At 35.6% G+C, this 22,246-nt stretch overlaps 1 protein-coding gene across 8 annotated transcripts in view; it reads right to left on the bottom strand.

Moving 5' to 3' along the window:
* Nucleotides 1–10,011: 10,011 nt before the first annotated feature.
* The window catches only part of LOC122002639 (protein NLP2-like), a 39,564-nt gene continuing 27,329 nt past the window's right edge, over nucleotides 10,012–22,246 (bottom strand). For all 8 annotated transcript variants that reach the window (XM_042557880.1, XM_042557885.1, XM_042557886.1 and 5 more), the window contains exons 6-7: nucleotides 11,527–11,650; nucleotides 10,012–11,297 (exon numbers count right to left, since the gene is read on the bottom strand). In XM_042557880.1, the coding sequence (XP_042413814.1) occupies nucleotides 10,255–11,297; nucleotides 11,527–11,650 (1,167 nt within the window). In that variant the 3' untranslated portion in view covers nucleotides 10,012–10,254. The remainder of the gene's footprint in view (nucleotides 11,298–11,526; nucleotides 11,651–22,246) is intronic.

Genomic DNA, 22,246 nt, shown 5'->3' with positions numbered 1-22,246 from the left:
ACCATACAAGACTACAAAAACTATACATAGAGGACAAGTGAACAATAGTTGATTGGAGCAGAAGGTGACAATGAAGAACATGACAACGTACTACAAAATGGGAACCAGAGTGCTAGGAGATGAAGGAGATGCAAGCGACGAACACAGAAGCAATGGTTACACGATAAGGACAACGACATCCTTCTTTGACCTAATATATCCTCACTCGTTCAATGATGACCGATGGATCTCTACAATTACAAGAGTAGGATGGGTTGTCGACTGTTCGATTGAGCACAATGATCAAACCAAATCTTGGTAATCATTGCGATTCCGATGATGCCTCGTCTTCTTTGCAGATGATCACATCACTTTAATGAGACACAATCTTAGAGACATGCTGGCACATTCCGAACTTAAAGATCAAAACAGATTGTGCATGGTGTGCATTTATTAAGCATAGCTACATTTAATGCACAATGTCATTTGCAAAATGTCTTAGATTCACCACTTAGCTATTATAGTCGAGACAAAGGTAATCACCATACTCACTAAACAACAATCTAGTAAGTCAAACTTCTGCCTCCTTCAATTAGATTTGAAAGATAAACTGGTGATGTGGGGGTAATCAAAAGGTGTCACGTGGTTAAGGAGGTCAATAGTCTAACTAAGGTAGCGGCCAAAGTCAACAGAGAGCCACTTCATGACTCTACAATACTCCCGACTCCATGCAAACCCGGCTTCATGTCACCATGACGTTGTACAATCCTAGTTTTGTACAACCCAATCCTTGCAACTCCAGATTACCTCGACTAGTCGGAGCAGCACGCCCGACAGTTGCTAGGAAACAGGGCGATAAGTTGTGGATCATTAAAGATATGGACAATGTAGTCGTTGCCCCTCAGAGAACGTGGGAAACACAGTCGTCTAGTCTAGGAGAAGTGGGCAACGTAGTCATTTATTTCAAGAGACGTAACGCCAACGTAAATCTCGAGACACGTACGTGGAGTATAGCTGCAACTCTATAAAGGCAACTTGCTCCTATGGGCATAGGTATGCGTGCACACACAACCACAAATCATATACTACGGTTCTTCTTTCTTCCTGTTCTACTGAAGACTTACTTGAGTGTCGGAGTGGATGCGTGGAACTCCGGGTCGTCATTCTAACCCTCTCCTTCTCATTTGCTCCCGTTCAAGCTCCTGCGAGTCTCTTCGCAAGTCCTTATTATTGTCAGGCGATCAACAATGAAGTCAAAACAGATGCCTACTCATTGTACTCATCGGTGGCTCGTTCGTTGGCGTTCTCATATAGGATCAATGTACTTTTATATACCTCTTCAAATGCAAGTTGATATCATGTATCAGTTTTACGGTCTTCAAAGTTTGTATTCCGACATAATGCTACTTTTCTGAATTGTGTTGGCTTTTGGCATTTGTACATAGGATTTACTTACTCAGGTGGATACTTCACTAGTTATGAGTAGTCATCCCATGGTCCTACTTCTCTTTTGATACTTCTTTTCCACATAGTCTTTCCAGAGTCATATATATGGTTTAACACAGTTGTCATATGTACTGAGCATTGTTTATATTTTACACTTTGACATAGCAGGTAGCCTAGTGTTAGTACTCAGTGTAAACTTAGTTTTGTAGATAAGACCTTAGATGGCTTCATCCGATATGAGGGCCTATCCATGGTCACATCATATGTTTTGATGCACTTCATGCATATATATATCATATACACGCGATATGCTTTGATGATATATTTTGATATAGTCATAATATATGTATCCATTTTTTTTTAAATGAGATATACATTTTGATATAGAGACATAACATATGTATACAATAGCCGTAAGAGGGGACTACATATCAGATATTTGGAGAGTGAAAGAGACTTAGGACACATTTTATGCAGTTGATAGATGCATGATATCTATATATTAAGGGGATCAACGCTGTTTGGGGTTAGGAGACAGGTTGTACATACCACAAACGGAGGTTATATCTGTCACAAAAGGGGTATAGAGCCACTTACATGGCCCAACAAGTTGTGGTATGATGACATATTTGATGGTGATCGTTTAACTGTAAGGTTTGTATTTATGTACAAGTATGTATGTTCCATATATCTTAGATATCTATTTAGATATGATACTTTATTAGAAATAAGCAAACCATCCAAGGACGCATATGTTTTGTGCATTCTGATAATATCCATTTACCTTCCATAAGAAAAAGAAAGCATCTCACAACGAAATGACAGATTTTTGCATGTATACATAAATTAAATTTACTCATCATTTTTTAATGATGAAAAACTTTTACTTTGACCACCTTTAAGGTAAGCAAGTACAATATATGAGCCCAGGTTTTTCGTACATCCTTTACTATGGAAGAAAAGAAAGGAGTGAGAGACGAAATCAAGACAAGAAATAAATTAGAAAAGACAGCTGCTTGTTTGTGTTGTTATTTCACGTAAAGCTTAAGCTCTTTTATTCAGAGGGAGAACTAACAACCAAACATTATAATGAGCACTCACATTCAAAGTAAGGCACATTTAATCGTTTGATTGTTATCATGAGGTCTAGAGAGCCTTTTGTTTTGGTTGGTTCATCTATTTTGTATATGCCACCATTGAATTTGTTTGATTTGATTGAACTTCATTTAATTAGATATTGAATTTGTATCCTTTGTTTTTAGGTTCGCTGAAACTTTTAGCAGTTAGGAATTCCGATTATGCGCATATCTATCTCAACAAATCTTTTTTTCTCATAAGGTGTAAATAGTCTAGAATAATCATATCGGCAATTAATCAAGATGTCCTCAAAACTTCCAACTGTCCAAAAGGCGCACTTAATTTTTATCTTTTCTAAAAAAAAATACATCTCATTTTTTTTTTCCCAAAATATCTTTCCTCCTCTGTCCCTTTTCTTTTTCAGCTAGGTGATTGACATGGAAACGTAATTATATTACAAACGAACTATACTCAAATTATTATTATTTTTTAAATTTAATCATTAAAGTCAGCATTATTTTTAATTTTAAAATTTTAATTAAAAAATTTAAAATGCAGAAGAATGTTGATAAAAAGTAAAAAGGAAATATTTTTTCTATTTTCAATGTCCAATTAAAAAAATAATAAAAATAAAATAAAAATTTATTTGAAAAAATTAGCATCACTTTATGATGTTGATATTTAGAACCAGTACTATAATATTTTATTTTTCTGCTATAGAGTTAGCGGTGTTTATTTCCGAAAATCATTATCAATATGGTATTGTTCTTAGAAGAACAGAACCATAGAGTTATGAAAGTTTAAAAAACCTTTTGAACATTGCTTAAACGATCTTCAAATAGTAAAGGAGGTCACATATAGACTCTGAAATACTTTAGAAATACACAAGAATTGAAATGAATCTAATTAGAGTTCTCCCGGTCCATTAACTCATTGATAGACCTAGGAGATTTAGGTTTCTAAAAAGTTGACATATAATGGAATATGATAGTATATTGAAGGTATTTATAGTGTTCATGTCTGATTTTGACATTCCTACAATAAATTATATAAATGTATCAATTGCCTTAAAGTCTAAAACTCTAAAAATCTTTTGATCACTACTGTTAATATGTCTTCGGGCTGATAGTTCTAGGAACATATAGATTCTGGGGCACTTTAGAAATCTATAGGACTTGGAATGAGTCCGATCAGAATCTCTAGGTCCATCAATAAATTTTGAGTGAACCCCATTGATGAATTAGGAGATTTGAATTTCTAAAAAAAATTGACATGTAATGGAATATGATAGTGCATTGAAGGTATTTACGGTGTTCATGACTAATTCTGACATCTCTATAATAAGTTATGTATATGTGTCAATTGTCTTAAAGTTTAAAATTTTGAAAATCTTTTGATCACTGTTGTTAATGATTTCAAACTAATAGCTCTGGGCACATATAAACTCCGAGACACTCCAAAAACCTATAACACTTAGAATGAGTTCGATCAGAGCTATTTAGGTCCATCAATAGATTTTGATCGAAACCTATTGATAGATATAAGGGGTTTGTATTTTTGAAAAATTGACATATAATGAAAGATGATATTAGGACAAAAAAAAATTCACATATCTCCATAATAGTATAATATTATCCACTTTAGGTCTAAGTTCTCATGGATTTATTTTTGGACTATATCCAAAAGATCTTATATTAATAGAGATATCTTTCATCTTATAAACTCATGATCTTTTCTAGGTAGTTTTCTAATATGGAACTTTGATTGTATTCCTAACAATTCTTCTTTCAAATGAATGATCACCATTATTCTCATAGTTTGAGTCTCCCCTCAAGTATTTGATCACCCTTGACCTACTTTGAACCTCCCCTCAAGCATATGGTCATCAATCCCCCAAGATTTTTCCCGAGCATCCGATCATTCTTAACCTGCTTGGACTTTTCACTTAAAGTTCACTCTTCTAGGAGCTCCCACCTCCTTCGTTCAAGGCTACTATTCGACCCACATGGCTCGATCTGGACCATGACTTTGATACCACTTGTTAGGACCAAAAGAATTTGCATATCTCCACAATGATATGATATTATTGGTCTAAACTCTTATGAATTTATTTTTGAATTCTACCAAAATGCCTCATACTAATAGAGATATATTTTATCTTATAAACCTATGATCTTTTTCATATATTTTCAATTTGGAACTTTGATTATATTCCCATGATAGTGCATTAAAGGTATTTATAGTGTTCGTGCCTGGTTTTGACATCTCTACGATAAGTTATGTGTATGTGTTAATTGCCTTAAAGTCTGAAGCTTGAAAACCTTTTGATCACTTAATGACTCAAGCTAATAGCTCTGGACACATATAAACTCTAGGATACTTTGTCAGAAATCTATAGCACTTACAATGAATCTAATCAAAGCTTAAGTCTATTAATGTGTTTCAATCGAAACCTATTGATGGACCTAGGGGATTTGAATTTTTACAAAATTGACATGTAATGGAAGAGCTGAGTGCATTGAAGGTATTTATGGTATCCATACCAGGTTCTGAGTGTCAATTGCCTTAAAGTTTGAAACTTTGAAAATATTTTGATCACTACTATTAATGACTTTAAGTTAATAGATTAGACACATATAGATTAGCACTTCATAACCTTATAACACTTGGAATGAGTTTGATCAGAATTCTCTAAGTTCATCAATAGTTTTTTATAGAAATCCATTATTGAACCTAGGGGATTTGGATTTCTAACAAATTGACATATAATAGAAGAGCTGAGTATGGAGAGGGTAAATATGATGTGTAAGCTTCGTCCTAATTTTTGTAAATAAAATTATAGTTATATGTCAATTAGCAGACTCTATATGAGAAAAACAATATAATGTGGTGTTGGTTTTCAAATTAGCATCATTATAGTACTGATTCTTTTAAAATTAACACCACTATAGTGCTAATTTTTTAAAATTACTATCAATGTGGTGCTAATTTTTTAAAACCAGCATCGTAAAAGAAATTCAAGAAATCTTCTTAGGTGAAAAAATCGATTTGATAATTATGAAAATGTATTATCCTTTTCTATCCTAATCCAATTTTCTCATTGGGATAGAATGAAATACAAAATTATTTTGAAATGAATAAATTTTTATTTTTTTACTAATTAAAAAAATGGAAATATTATTATTATTATTATAATAAAATAATATATATTATTTTGTTTTTCCTAATAAGAAAATCCGTGGAAAAGAAATAGGGTGTGCTAATTTTTCCAAATAAAATTTTATTTTATTTTATTTTATTATTTTATTTTTATTAATTTATTTCATTTTATAATTCATTTGTAACTATATATTAAAAATATATTTTTAAAATTTTTACTTTTATTAACCTTCTTTTGTGTATATTTTTTTAAATTTTTTTATTAAAATAAAAATAGTAAATTTAGGGGATTATCCTAAATTTAATGATTAAGCTTTATGCTATGTTTTCACTTGATCAACACTACACTTGAGTTGAGAGAGAAAAGGGAAGCGAGTAGAGATGAGAAGATAATGAGCCATTTTTGAGTAGGATGGGTAAAATCAAAAGAGCAATTATATCTATAAGGAAAATTTTTAAAGATATATTTAAAGATAAATACATAAATGTATGATCTATCATTTCACTTTTTATGGGTTCCATCATTTTAATATTTTTTTGAGATTTTTTTCTTAAGCCTATCATTTTTAGATGAGGTATGCCTTTTGGGAAAGCTAAAATTTAGGCCTATTTTTTAGGCATTCGAAAAATTTAAATGTGCCTTTTAAAAAATTATTAAAATTATATTGAATAGAGTAAAAAATATACTAATTAGTATATATTAGGATATCCGTATTGATTTGAACGTTAATATATGTCATCTTTTCAAATAGCATATCATATATTTATTATATTAACGTCTCATTTTTATTAATACACACTCATATTTATTTTAACACTAACATTGATTATTTATGAGTTCTATTATTTATTTATTTTTATTTTTTATTTAAATTTTATTTCTTAATTTTTAAATTTTTTATATAAAATACACTCCTTAACTGAGTTCAAAGAATTAAACAAGATTAATATGTAATATCATAGCACTCATCCATATTAATTTGTAACACCATTTAATTATTATAAAATCTACATATTAACATCAATGCTCTTTATACCGTTATATCCCACGGACACATAGCCTCTTGTCACATATCAATACTAAACAAAGTTAAAAATAAAAGGAAATAAATATCATCAAAAAGCATCTCATTTAAAATTAAAAAAAAAATCAAAAGACCATCTCACTTTAAGTTTCACAGCTAATTATCCCTTTTTATCTACTAGTCCAACAATTTTAACCTGAGTCCACATCCTAATATGACAAAAGGCGATTCACTCATCTTTATCAAAAGGCGATTCACTCATCTTTATCAATCTGTCTCTAAATCAATACGAATAAAATAAATCACAAATGACTATTAACCATTAGTACAATGACCAAGATATAAAAAAAAACATGCTCAAATGGGCCGAGTACAAATAAACTTATCTTATCCAATTTACTCAATCGAATACATACTGAGTCAGTTGGAAATGTTATCTAGAGCCAACCACCCTCATAAACTAATAGAAAGTTAAACTAATTGATTAATTTTCCACAATATGTCAGCAATATAACTCACCCAAAGCTATTATTACAGTCAACTGTTTTATCTTTTATCTTTTCATTGAGCTTGATTTTCCTTCCATTCATTGAACCTTTCCTTTTTCTCTGACCATCTTCCTTGTGTTATTCTCATGTATACTTTGTGTTTGTTTTTATTTGTTGAGTTCCTTTTGACGGGATATAAGGCCTTTGTCAACTTCTATAGAACTGAGCCGAGCACCTCAGGACTCAAACTCCTCTTCAAGTCCCACTTTCATTTTGATGATAAGCGTCCCTTCTGCCCTAGTACCATGTATTAGTTTACTAAGGGCAATCGTTGTTGACCCATTTCTTTTAAGGACTCAATAATTTCTATTGAAATGCTATCTTAAATTGAGAGTCTTGAGTTAGATTTGGTTTGTTGCTTGTCCAATAGGCAAGGCACAAGCCAAACAAATATTCAATCAGAAGCACAATGTACATGGATAAGAAGCTGAACTATTGTATGACTTGTGGAAAAGGAAGATTAATATGATTTGGAAATCGAGGATGATTTTCACTATGAACCAATGGAGGAGGAAGAAGAGATGATCTATAAGCATTTGAGGATGGCTAGTCAAACACTACAGAATTCTATGTATTTGATGTTGATGATGAAGGTTTTGAGCTGAACTGAACGAGTCACTCCTCCACAAGATGACAAGTCAAGCCGATATAGACATTCATTATTATTTATTATGTATAATTGTTCCTGGGTTTTAGTAAAAAATCTATGAAGAACAACAAATGACACACAACATGAGCATGGAATGGAAACTTATGAAAGGCTCATGTTGAAGCATAGATTTCTTTGGTCTGCAGAGCATCGTTTTGGTCAAATGTTTGGAAATCTTACCTCATGCTGAAGCACAGTTTCACTTAGCACAATTTCACTTTGTGGCTCTTCGCCCATGAAAGGCTACGGACCAAGGACCGGAAACCATATGTACAATGCAAGACATCCCCGTCGTGTCAAGATGCGAAGGAGACCTTCAATCGCCTCTTCTTTCGATGCCCGATCAGCATGGTTCTATGGGCCAAAGTGCGGGCTTGGTTGGGAATGTGTTACATGAGCACGAGCAAAAGAATAATGCAGGTCTTCAAGAGGAGGATTCAAGAGAATAGTCATCTCACCAAGGATAGGTTTGTAGCTATGCCATGTATGATTTATGTTATTTGGTAAGCGCAAATTCAGTGTAAATTTGAAGGTGATGTACCAAATGTGGATAGGTCATGTATGATATATGTTATTTGGCAAGCGCAAAATCGATGTAATTTTGATGGTGATGTATTGAATGTGGATAGGGATTTCACTGAAGTTATGTGTTTCACTTTTTGAACACCTAGCACTTATATTTACCTTATCTAAAAAAAAACTGAAAACCTAGGAATGTTGACCTGGCGATAGCTATGTCTCTTCCATAAATCTACAAAATAGATTCTCTTGCAAGTGCTTATTTGGAATTCCACATTAAAACATGAGTGAATAATGTATTAGAACTTGAAGAGGAGTTCGAGTCCTCCTCATCATCAATTTAAAACTCAACCAATTCAACTGAGGCTGACAGAACAAAAAATATTTTACATAAAACAAACAAACCCAAACTACTATTTTTCTTTTTGTTTTTTCTTGTGTTGCCACATGACATCCAGCCTAACCCATCTCCTCTGAGAACTGCCAAAGAGGTCCATTTGTAGAAGAAATGCCTAGGTGTATGGGGCTTGCTTCCTAGACCACTTTTTAAATACTCACTAGTTTGATCACAAGCAAGTGTCCACAAATCATGAACAAACAAAGTTGTCAAAGAAATTCAGATGATTTTACATTTAGCTGAACAAGGCTTTAATAGTACAAAACAAGCAAAAATGAGAGAAAAATGGCATTGTTAAGGATTAGGCTAAACTTAAAAGAATTTTACCATGTTCATTAGTATGTAATAGGGAAAAAGTTACAGTAAAGTTCTTGACATCTACTGAAATCGATCTTTTGATATTTGATATTGGAGAAATTGTACCTGTGGGTCGTCCACTGCTGAGTATCACAGTTTTGACTTTTGAGTCCTTTGATTGTTGGAAAGTATTTGAGGCTTTTTGTTCGCCATTGATCAACCCTGCTCAATTGTCAAATTCTGCAAGCAGAAAACTAGAGCAGTTGAACAAGTTCAACACAAAAAATTGTTTCTGAAAACCAGTAAAGTAAGAAGCTTGTCCCGCTTCTCTGTTTAATTCTTTCAGTTGTTTGCTACCATAATGTCAAGTTTTTTTTATTTTTCACTGACAGATGCAACAAATGCATCCTGCAGCACAGAGATGACAAGAGGAATGCTGGTTTCTCTACGAAACAAATTCACAGCATTACTGAAATCACAAATAACATTGATCTATCTTCGTCATAGGCTACACAGATTCAATGAATCTCAAGCATTGTGAACATGCAGAAATAAATAAGGAATATGAGATCATTCATAAGGTACTGTCACTTTAATCTTTCATCTATATGCTTTTAGGGGAATCTTTCATCTAGATGCACTCTAGTATTTACATTAGAGCCTCCAAAATGCATGTGAGATCATGTACAAGACCATGGTCATGCAAATATAACAACTACATTCTGTTCATGTTGAGCATAAGGAAGGAATTATTCTGTCAAAATAAGTACTGTCAGGTTCTCATACCAAAATTTGCCATCCCTGATGCAAATGTTATGACCTAATGCAATCAAGATCAAATGATTGGGCTAGGCAAAAATACTTGACCCTGTTGAAAAAAGTCAATGATTGGCTTTACCAAATTTCACTGGCAAATAAGAAGTAAACCACTTAGAATGATACACGGAAATTTTAAAAAAAGGTGACTACAAAATATATACAAGAGACTCATAAAGAACTTTGCTAACTAACAGGAGTTCTATACTGCTTAACTATTCTACAAGGAGTGTGAGTGCTAATACAAGGAACACCTTTGTTCCCCCTAACAAAGTACCTAAGACTGCCCGCACATTGCTGGATCAACAAAGCCAGACTTCATACTGTTTTTTTTCATCAAATTCACAATTTTAGACAGTTGCTACTGCCGGAGCTACCAACGTTATAAGGCACATCTCGAACTTGCAGTTTTATACTTTGCGATCCGATATTCTCCAGTATATCAATGCATTCCTGAAAATCAGCATCATTCTCCAACAAAACCCACTCTTTCTCATCATCCAAGTATTTTAGCTGGAAAGTCCCTCCCGGCAATTTGAATCTCCTTCCGACTTCCTCAAACAAGTAGTGGCTACCAATAGATGGAAAGTACTTGAATCTGACAGTGTCTTCCTTGTAAGTAGCCTTCACTGTAACAAATGGCAAAGTTTTGGAGATTGATATCCCACTCTTTCTAAAGCTGGGGTGATGCAATGCACTATCACTAGAAGAGTCCGTCATGCTGGAAGAAGAAGAAGGATTGCTGTTTTCTAGGTTCCCACCATCTGCTTCGGAATTCATTTGATTTTTACTAAGTATAGCAGAACTTGAGCTTCCTGAAACAAACTGACCTTCCAATTTCACCAAACTTGAGACACCATTGCTTCCTGGGCAGCCTATTTCTTTTGGAAAATATGAACAGTCAGATATATCTCTAGGATATGACAACCAGTCAACTGAGGTGTGAATTCTAGCATTTGGCACCAGACCAGCATCGGCACAAGTCCAATCCAAGCCTCTGCTAGAGTCATTTGAAAAATGGACAATTTCATCTGTATCACATTTTAACTGGACTGTACTATCTCCCTGGTGTCCGACAAGAGAAGATCTATCTGGCTTCATTTTGTCAACAGCATGCTCATTCTCGATATGGTGAAAAGAAGAGGCTGACACATGATCTTTACCTGTTGACTCTAGGGTTAAGGATGCTGGTTTTTCTGCAGAGGAGACTGATGCAACAAGGCACCCAGTAGAAGGATCAAATTTTATTGCTCCCTCCACTCCTTGTACAGAATTTATTACATTTTGGATTTTTTGCAATGAATGGTTGACCTTTTTTATCTTGCGAGATGGCCATCTTAAAATTCCATGCCGTCTGCATATCCTTTTAAGTGTCGTAGGACAAACTGCAGCATTATCAAAACCTTTTAAAGAGTATGTAGTTGAAATGAAGGCTTCTTGCTACAAGGTATTATCTTTAAGTTGAAAATGTAGCAAGCATCAACAACTTAGAATAGATTATCCCATATCATAAGTACTACTTTGTATGCTACAAAGCTTTAGCTAAGAAATTCACATTTTTTATATGATAAATAAATGCTATTGAATCAAAACAAGTACAAATGTAAAGCTCACCACCAATATTCTTTGCAGCATCCTTGAGACTTCCAGAAAAGTACCGCTGAAGAAGATTTAAACTAATATGCCTCTCGGCTGTACTGCATTTTTTCTCCGCTTGTTTGCCTGAGCTAGATTTTAACTGGAACAAGTTGAAACATGCAAGAATTAAATTCACATATAGCTTTCCAGGACTGAACTCCAATTCCCATTCTTATACAAAGTGAATGAGCAAGCTTATATTCTTGTCTTTGTTGACCAGTAAAACCAAAGAAACTGAACATTTCAAAACCGACAATAAGCTATATTAAAGCAAGAGCATAGGTGTTACATTTTCTTCTCCATTATTTGGAGAGTATTGGAGTTTGTAGACTTCTCATTCTTTTTCAAAGAACTCCATAGTTTGTCTAGTGAGAAAGTTCATAACTTGACTACTAAGTAGAATTAATCTCATAAATAGTCAGCTGTTATGAATGATAGATATGCAGCACTATTAAAACGTTAATTATATATTAATTCTAATAAATCTAGGGATTTTCATAAAATTTTACTTAACCATGAAAGTCACATTTTCAGATATCTACCAATAGAGTCTGGGTTTTAACTCTTCCAATTTTGACAAATTGTTCTCAATATATAAGTCAACAGATAAGAAAAAGTCCTTATTTGATAAACTGTTGGCGAAAAGTTGAAGAAATAGAATTCTTGCACCAAGCCTGAATAATGACAATTTATAGAACACTTTAATAAACTTATGAGCTTCGCCAACCCAAAAACATTCAAATGAGAAAAGATAGCTAAGTTGGAACAAATCCACAAGAATAGGTACACGCTAGTGGAGTAAGGGGAAAGAGTATCAAGAAGAAAACAGAAAAAGCCACCATATCTTAGTATGACCATTGATATTTTTGTTAATCCTTTAGCCAAAAAGAACCTCCCCATAGGTGGGAGATAATGTGTAAAATAGGTGACTGATTCCCTGGATTGACAAGAACCAAGTAAGCAATTGCTTGAATATCTTGATATGTTAAGCATTGTAGACGCAAGCCAATGATCAGTCCAATGATTGTGTTCTCTAAGCGTTCTTTTTATCTTTAACTACCTATGGTAGTCTGATAAAGTGTCATATTTTCAAGTTGTCTTTGTCCCAACTATTTGAGATCAACTACATAAATCATATTCCTCCATTGAAGTCTCATATAGTATCAACTACGTTAATTGATTTGTGTTGATTTTATCATGTTTAAGACTAAAGCGCTAATGATTCAAAATCTATTCATCCACACCTGTTATAAATATCTATTTCTGCTCCTCAACCTGGCAAAGCAATCAGTGTGCATGAATTTCCTATCCTTGCAAATTCCACAGGAGGGCCTATTTTTGGCATAACATCTCAAAGGTGTTTGGCATTGTTGAACCCAGATAATCCCTAGTACTTCACGAGACAAAATCATACAGCAGATAACTACTTGAAAATAACTACAATCAAATGAACAGAGGAATAAGATCAGATTAGAATCTGACTTTGCCTCAGATATAGAACATATAATAGATACATAAATGTTAGTTGAAAAAATCAGGTTGGTCATCAACAAGAAGACATTAAAAATAATAAAGAGGATGAAGACATTGGAGAAGTATATGAATAACATATATGCAAGGAAAAACCCATCTAAGTACCTTTTGTTGTTAAATTTATTTTTGAGGAAGGTTGCAAAAGAAATTTTAAGAGAATAGATATGTGATGGATACTTGTCAATGTGAGTATATTTGCACCAACCTGCATGCATAATCCGGCTACCTGATTAGACTTACCTTCAAACCTAAGGAGAAGATGACAGCTCAAATATATATATTTGTTATACAAGTGTAAATAAAATCCAACAGCCACCTAATCGCTTGATTCGTGAATAGCTCATCTGATAGAAGTGTACTAGCTCTATTTTTATTCATTATGTATATGTTAAGACTTGATTCTTTTTAAGAAGTGTACTACCTCTATTTTTATTCACTATATATATGGTAAGATTGAAGGGGAGCCTTGGCGCAACGGTAAAGTTATTGCTTTGTGACCAAAAGATCACGAGTTTGAATTCTAGAAACAACCTCTTGCAAAAAGCAGGATAAAGCTACATACAATGGATCTTTTCTCGAGATCCTGCATGGCGGGAACTTCGTGCACCAGACCTCCCTTTATGTATATGGTAAGATTAATTAGTAAATTTATTTAGGTTTAGTCATAGATGGAGCTTCGTACAATTGACTTTTCCTAGGGACTTTGCATTGACGGGAGCTTCGTGCATCGGGCTACGCTTTTTTTTTAGTCATAGATGGAAATGACACATTTGTTGTTGCAACAATGATTTCTCCGAATTTGGTCTATCTATAATGTTTTGATGGTTTGACAATGTGATTTAAATTAATTGCTTGTATTTGATTATGCGTATGAAATGCGCACAATTGTTCACGTGATTTGGAGAATAAGGTATTTAAATTGGATAATAGACTTCTGAATAATCAACTTTTTGAATCAAATGTGGAGTTGCGAGGAACTTCAAACTTGTGAATGCTCATCAAGCTTAAAAATAAAACCTCAAAACCCTTGGGTTTGATTGTTGTAAGATTAGTTTTCTTTTAGATAGATGATTTCAATGATACGATTTAGCTTCTAAATAAAATTTGGTAAGAGGTGGGATGAGCTCCCTAGGCAACGAGAGTTCAAATCTCATCTAGACACATTACACCTAGCGAGTTGGGAAAACTTATGACGCTAGGTTGTTTGCCCGGACCAATATGCTCTTTCTGATTTACCATGGTGGCCGGTGGGAAACTTTCGTAGGACCAGGTTGGTCACCTCCGGGATTAGTCAAATCATAAGAGCTGGATACCTGGATTATCAAAAAAAATATGTTAAAGGGTTGTCTTTATGGTCAACCCTAAACTTATGGATGGTTGACCAACTGTGACAAACTTTAGGTACACCTTCAAATGAAGGTGAGTAAACCAAATTTAAAAGTTGCTCAACTAAAGTCTTGTTTTGGAATTCTGGGTCAACTAAAAATAAATTTTGTGTGGGTAATCATAATTTTGTAACTATATATAAGTAGAAAATATTCCATAAATTATGGACTATCATAGCATAACTAGTTCTTTTTTATATAAGTCTGATTACTAATTTTAGATAAGTCACTTTAGAAAAGTTTGTTAAAGTTTTTAAGATTTTTTTTTGAAAGACTAGAATAAGTCATGTTAACAATCTATAAAAAGGTGTTAGGATCCTATGCATGAGATAAGTTTTTAGTTAATATAATTTCCAATTTTTAGCATGGTATAAGAGTCAAAACTCGATGATTTAGTTCTAGTATTAGTTATCCTTTAATTCACATTCATCCTCAAGCTTCAACATCGCCCTCATCCACAAATCGTTTCACTTTCATATTTGGTTTGGTTCCCTCTCACCTTATTCTTTCCTGATAAATAAGAAGTTAATTCATTCCTTTTCTTTCTTTTATATTCTATACTTTAGTCATATTCAATTCTCTCTTTATCTTTGTATCCTTATCTTATTTTCATTTGCTCTAGTCCTTCTACTTGCTTATATCTGTCTATTATCATTAGCTTGTCTTATTTGATTTTCTTTTCCTTTCCAATGTCGCCTCTTAACCTTATATATTTTTCTACTTAATGTGTAAAAAACAAAAAAATTAACAAATACAAAAAATGTCTAAAATTTCATCACCATCCTCGACTTGAGAAATAACTCAGCTACACAAGTTTCTTCCTTACCAATGAACATGATATATTTTCTACCCATTAAGGTTGCCAATAATAACTATTTGCTTTGGGAAATACAATTTCTCTTTTTGCTTCATGTTCTTGATAACTTCTTTTAATATTTTATTCTCATCTTTATGTATTTTATCTTCTTTATCTCAGTCTTTTTATTGTTCTTTTACTTCTTTAACTCATCCTTGTTTTTGATTTTTCCTATTATTAGTGTTTATTTTTATATTCTTTCTCTCCCCACAATTTTCATATTTTAAAATTTGTTTTCTTTTATTCTTCTCAATTATAAGTTTTATCCTTTTTCCTCTTCTTCTATTCTATTTTTTTTTGGTTTCCTGTGACACTTTCAATCAAAATCCTAATCCAATAATCTCCTAACTCACATTAATTTCTCTTTTCCTTCTCTCCTTATCATCACATTGTTATTTCCTTTACTGCATCTTCTGCCCTCTATTGTCTCTTTATAGTATTCCTTTTACGGGCCTTCACTTTATTGTTATCTTTTTATTATTCTTTTTGTTAGCCTTCATAGGATTTTTCCTTTTTGCTCGGCCTTTATTGTCAATTTATTCTTTTACCGGCCTTTATTGCTCATTTAGTGCATGTTGCAGGATCCGACTGCAATATATCGGCAAGAACCACTAATCTCCATGAGAACTTGGGTGATGTTAAATAGGCAAGAGTTCTCACACCATATGTTGGATAAAAACAAAAATTATAAGACTAATAGTCTAAGATTTGAAACATGAAACATAGGAACCCTGACTAGTAGAATAATGGAGGTAGTAGATACAATAATTTTATGTGTACAAGAGACAAAATAGGTAGACACAAAGGTAAATATGATAGCAAACTCGGGTAAAGTGATGATACATAGAAAAGAGTTGTTCAAAGCAAAACCTAAAATCTCATGTATTGGGAACCATGAGTTAGGCCTTTATATAAGAAAGAAGATATATACCAAAAGACAAAAATACCCCTATAATTATTCTAACACTCCCCCTCAAGCTTGAGAATATAGATCATATACACCAAGCTTGTTACATATGTAGTCAATTCGGGGATCTCTAAGTGACTTAGTGAATATATCTGCTAGCTGATCATTTGAGTTAACAAAACTAGTAAAATTTCTCTAGATATGACTTTTTCCCTGACAAAGTGACAGTCAACTTCAATATACTTTGTCCTCTCATGGAAGATTGGATTTGAGGCAATATGCATAGCGGCCTGGTTGTCACATATGAGTGACATTTGTGTAACCTCTCCAAACCTTAGTTCCTGAAACAACTGTTTTAACCATATAAGTTCTTGACTAGCAATAGTCATAGCTCGATATTCTGCCTCTGCACTGATCTTGCCACAACATTCTGCTTTTTGTTTTTCCAAGAAACAAGGTTACCCCCGACAAATATACAAAATCCAGAAGTGGATCTTCTTTCAGAGGGAGATCCTGCCCAATTTGCATCAGAATACCCCACAACTTGAGTATGCCCTTTGTCTTCATATAGAAGACCCTTTCCTGGTGCACCCCTGATATATCGAATAATGCGAGTCACGACATCCAAATGTTCTTTGCACGGAGAGCTAAGAAACTGACTTACTACATTTACTGCAAATGAGATATCCGGACGAGTGACAGTAAGGTAGCTTAGTTTCCCTACCAATCACCTGTACCGTTCAGGATCTGAAAGAGACTCCCCCTGATTTGGCAGGAGCTTGACATTAGGATCCATGGGATTATCGACTGTCTTTGAGTTTAACATTCCTGTTTCTTCCAGAATATCCATTGCATACTTCCTTTGGGATATAATGATCTCATCTTTAGACTGTGCCACTTTTATCCCTAGAAAATATTTGAATTTATCGAGATCCTTTGTCTGGAAATGTTTGAAAAGATGTTTAACTTGTGAAATCCCAAGATGATCATTACTTGTGATGACAATATCATCAACATAAACCACTACATAGATGCAACCAGTAGATAAGTAGCGATAAAAGACAGAATGATCAGCCTCGCTTCGAGTCATGCCAAACTGTTGAATTACTGTACTAAATCTACTGAACCATGTTTTGGGTGACTGCTTGAGACCATATAAAGATTTCCGCAAGCGACATACAAGACCAGAAGACTCCCCCTGAGCAACAAAACAAGGAGGTTGCTCCATGTAGACTTCCTCGAGCAGGTCACCATGTAAGAATGCATTTTTGATGTCCAATTGATGAAAGGGCCAATGGCGAATTGCAGCAATAGACAGAAAAAGACGTACAGAAGACATCTTGGCAACAGGAGAAAAGATGTCTCCATAATCCAACCCAAATATCTGAGTATAACCTTTAGCGACAAGACGAGCCTTAAGCCGATCAACCGTGCCGTCTACACCAACTTTCACCGTAAACACCCATCGACAACCAACCACTGACTTTCCAAGAGGTAGAGGAACGAGGTCCCAAGTCCCACTGCTCTGTAAGGCACTCATTTCATCAAGCATAGTCTGTTTCCATCCTGGATGGGCAAAGACATCACCTGCGATCTTTGGAAGAGAAGCAGACGAAAAGGAAGACAGACAATAATAATAGGAGGGGAAAGACGATGATAGCTCAAAGAAACGTAGTGAGAAGAAGGATTACGAGTGGAACGCATATCCTTTCGAAGTGCAATAAGAACATCAGAGTCGGGAGATGAGACCGGAGGAAACGACAAAGGACTTGGCTCCAAAGATGTGCCTATAGCAGTGTCGGTTTGGTCGGCGGCAAAGCAAAATGAGGACGACGTGATAAACCTGCAAAGGAGGAGACGCTGGAGATGATAGAGGCGCCTCCGGAGGACAAAAGATAGTCACTGGTCAGGTGGAGAGGGAGAAACCATCAACTATAAGCGGAAGGACCAAAAAGGAACCGACTCAAAGAATGTCACATCAACAAAGATGAAGTACCGACGAAGAATAGGGGAATAACACTTGTACCCTTTCTGAGACCGTGGGTACCAAGGAAGACACACTTGTGAGACCGGGGAGAGAGTTTGTCAATGCCGGGATCAAGAGCATGAGCAAAACATATAGAACCAAAGACCCGAGGTGGTAAAGGATGAAGAGGTCGATGCGGATAAAGTACCTGATGAGGTATTTTACCTTGGAGAGTGGATGAAGATATGCGATTGATGAGATAACATGCAGTAAGTACAGCATCACCCCAAAACTGATGAGGGACATTAGAATGGAGAAGAAGAGTCCGAGTGGTTTCAAGGAGATGACGATTCTTGCGTTCTGCAACCCCATTCTGTTGAGGGGTATGAGGGCAAGACATGCGATGCAACACACCATGAGATGTCAAGAAGGTACGAAATTTAGTAGATAAATACTCGCGTGCATTATCACTTTGCAAAGTTCGAAGGGAAGTATCAAATTGAGTTTTTATTTCAAGAAAAAAGGATTCAAAAATAGAATACAATTCTGAACGATCCTTCATCAGATATAACCACGTACAACGGGAAAAATCGTCTATAAAAGTAACAAAATACCTTGACCCCATTGTAGAAGAAACACGACTCGGACCCCAAACATCAGAATGAATCAAAGCAAAAAGAGACATAGCCCGACTCTCAATACGAGGAGAAAAAGAACTATGAATATGCTTACCTAATTGACACGACTCACAAGATAAAGACTCTAAGTGAGAAAGACTAGGATGTAACTGCTTTAACTTATTAAGACCTGGATGTCTCAACTGAGCATGAATAAGTAGTGGAGATGCCGCCACCGAACCGACAAAAGAGGGTTGTTGAAGCTGATATAGGCCATGAGATTCACATCCAAAGACAATCATCCTCCCCGTACTCCGGTCCTGTAAAGAAACAGACGTATTAGTAAAAGAAATGATACAATCAAGAGATCGAGTAAGTTGACTTATTGATAATAAATTAAAGGGAGCGCCGGGAACATAAAGAACATTATGAATGGAAAGAGATGAAGAAGGATGAACAATGTCAATACCTTGGGATTGAGCTTAGGAACCATTGGCCATGGTGACCATTGGCAAATTACCAGAAGTAGTGAGAGAGGAAAATAGGGATTTATTACCAGTGATATGATTGGTGGCCCCAGAATCAAGAACCCAAGGACCCGAAGAACGAGATATGCCAGTAAAGGAAGTACCAGCGTGTGCAATGGTAGCAGTGGAACCCGAAGCCTGACGATCCTCAAACCATTTCAAAAAGTCAGTATAGGAAGGTGTTGGAGTCGAATCCGATGTTAACTGTGAAGTGGAAGCTGAAGAAGCAACAGAACTCTGAACGACCTGGGCAGTACGAGGAGGACAGCCATGTAGACGCCAACACTTATCAATCGTGTGTCCCAGTCGGTGGCAGTGATCACACCAAGGACAACCTTTGCCACCCTTGCGAGGTGGAGGTCCTTTGTGTCGAGAGACCAAGGCTGACGAGTCGACAGGAACAGAAGAAGGCATCGTCAATACTTTGGTCGGGACACAGAGAAGAGTCGCCCAGGTATTCTCCATGGTAGCTTTTGTGGGACTGCCCAGGATCTGGTCACGGACATGAGAATAATCTATGGGCAGACCATATAAAGCCAGAGACATAAAAAATTTCTTCCGATTTTCAAGCTCTTCAACAGGATCGGCCGCAGGTGGGAGCAGTTCATTAAAGTCACAAAGAAGGCTAGAGACTGAACCCAGATAAGTTGACATTGAATCCTTAATCTGATGGGCGCTGAGGATGGTCATGAGATCTTCACAAACTTGATAGAGTCGCCGAGAGGTGTTTGTAAAGAGTTGTTGAGCTTGTGTCCAGACAGCTTTGCAGGTTTTGTGAGTACGGACGACATTCCTAAGAGATGGATGGATGGTGGCTCGGATAATATAACACAACTGAGCGTCAACCTTCTTCCACAGAGGAAGATCGGCGACTTGAACATCTTCTTCAGTTTGAGTGAGATGTCTCATAACCTTGTCCAACAAGCCAAAGCTCAATGTGAGATGCCCAAGAGATATAATTTTTACCATCCAACTGCTCGGAAGAAAGAGGTGCAGTGATATGGTTGGTAAAGATTGAGGTATCTGACTTTGGGGCGCTAGATGTAACCATGAATAGAACTGTGAACCGGGCTACTAGAATATATGAAGTGAGCTTGCTTATGCTGGAAGAGAGGGGCTGCTGGTGACAGGGCAGAGGAAAAACTCCGGACAACAGCGTCAAAGCTTTTAAATATCCGGTAATGCTGAGGGTAATGCTCCGAGCAGCAGCCGACGTCTTCGACTATCAGCGACGAAGGATTATGTTGACAGGACAAGGCTTGTTGGCTTCGAGCTGAAACTAGGATAGAAGGCGGCTAGGGTGAGAAGCCTGGCCTGGGGTCCCCGACGACGAAAGCAACGCCACAGCTTGAGCGACGGATGGGAAGATCCGTGGGGTTGGATTCGAAGAGAGGGGCAGTGCAGTAGTGACGAGGTTAGCGTCTGGCGCCGGGTGTTGTGGCGAGGAACGACGTCGCAGCGCAGGTCTGGGTCAGCGGTGAAACCCTAAGCGACGCGAGAGGGCCGCGACGAGGTCAGCGTCTGGCGCCGGGACTTGTGGTGAGGAACGATGTCGTAGCGTGGATGAATCCCTAATTTCGGACGGCTTCGCGAGAGGATGGACGTCGTGAGACGGCGTCGCGAGAGGACGACGTCACGAGAGGATGGGCGTCGCGAGAGAGAGGCAGAGGGAGACAGACGGCGCCGCAGGAGGAAAGAAATTAGGGTTTTAACTTGGCTCTGATACCATGTTCAAAGCAAAACCTAAAATCTCATGTATTGGGAACCACGAGTTAGGCCTTTATATAAGAAAGAAGATATATACCAAAAGACAAAAATACCCCTATAATTATTCTAACAAGAGTAAAACAAGAAATGAAGTGGATGTTTTTGTAGATAGTTCGTTAAAGAATCAAATTGTCGAACGTAATTAGCATATATGCACCTAAGCAGGATTAGATGAAAATATCAAATAAAGATTTTGGGATGACCTAGATGAGGTATTACAAAATATTTCACCAAATGAAATAATTTTAATAGGAGGTGATCTAAATAAGCATGTCGGAGTGAAAAATGAGGAATATGAGAAGGTGCATGGTGTTATGGGTTTGGAACAAGAAATGAAAAAGAGAAAACTAGAATGAATTTTGCGATAGAATATGACCTAGTTAACATATTTTTTTAAGAAAAAAAACACTTGGTCACGTTCAAAAGTGAGAATAATAAATCACAAGTTGACTTTCTTATGATTAGGAAGGGGGATTTAAAGATTTATAAAGATTGTAAGGTCATCCCTGAAGAAAGCTTAACTACCCAACGTAGGTTACTAGTATTGGATATATGCCTCAATCATAGTATTAATAGAAAAAAAATATACACAACTCAATTAAATGGTGGAAGTTAAAGGATGAGAAACAGAACATATTTAAGGAGAAGGTAGGAGTAAAAGCATTAGGTGAAATATACGGTGACTATAATACGACATGAGATAAGATAGTATCAAAGTTGAAATGATAGTTAAGAGTGTACTCGGTGAGTCAAAGGGATATGCACACCAAGTAAGAAATTTTGATGGTGGAATAAGAAAGAACAAGAGAAATTGGAGAAGAAACGAATAGCCTATAAGAAATTATATATTTGTAAGAACGAAGAAAATTTAAAAAGATATACAATAGCCCAGAAAGAGGCTAAGAAAGTAGTGAATGAAGTAAAAAATGAAACTTTTGAACGATTATATCAAAATTTGGATACAAAAGAAGGGGAAAGCGATATTTATAGATAGCTAAAGTGAAAGTGAGGAAGACAAGAGATCTTGGCCAAATAAGATATATTAAAGATGAATAGGTACTAGTAAATGATGGAGAAATAAAAGATTGGAAAATATAATTTCACTTTTTAATAAAGGTAGAGGCAACTATCTTAGGTA

Source organism: Zingiber officinale, chromosome 7A (genome assembly GCF_018446385.1).
Source record: "Zingiber officinale cultivar Zhangliang chromosome 7A, Zo_v1.1, whole genome shotgun sequence".
Taxonomy (NCBI): Eukaryota; Viridiplantae; Streptophyta; class Magnoliopsida; order Zingiberales; family Zingiberaceae; genus Zingiber; species Zingiber officinale.
Note: the sequence above shows the minus strand (reverse complement) of the source record. Positions and strands in the feature narration are given on the sequence as shown.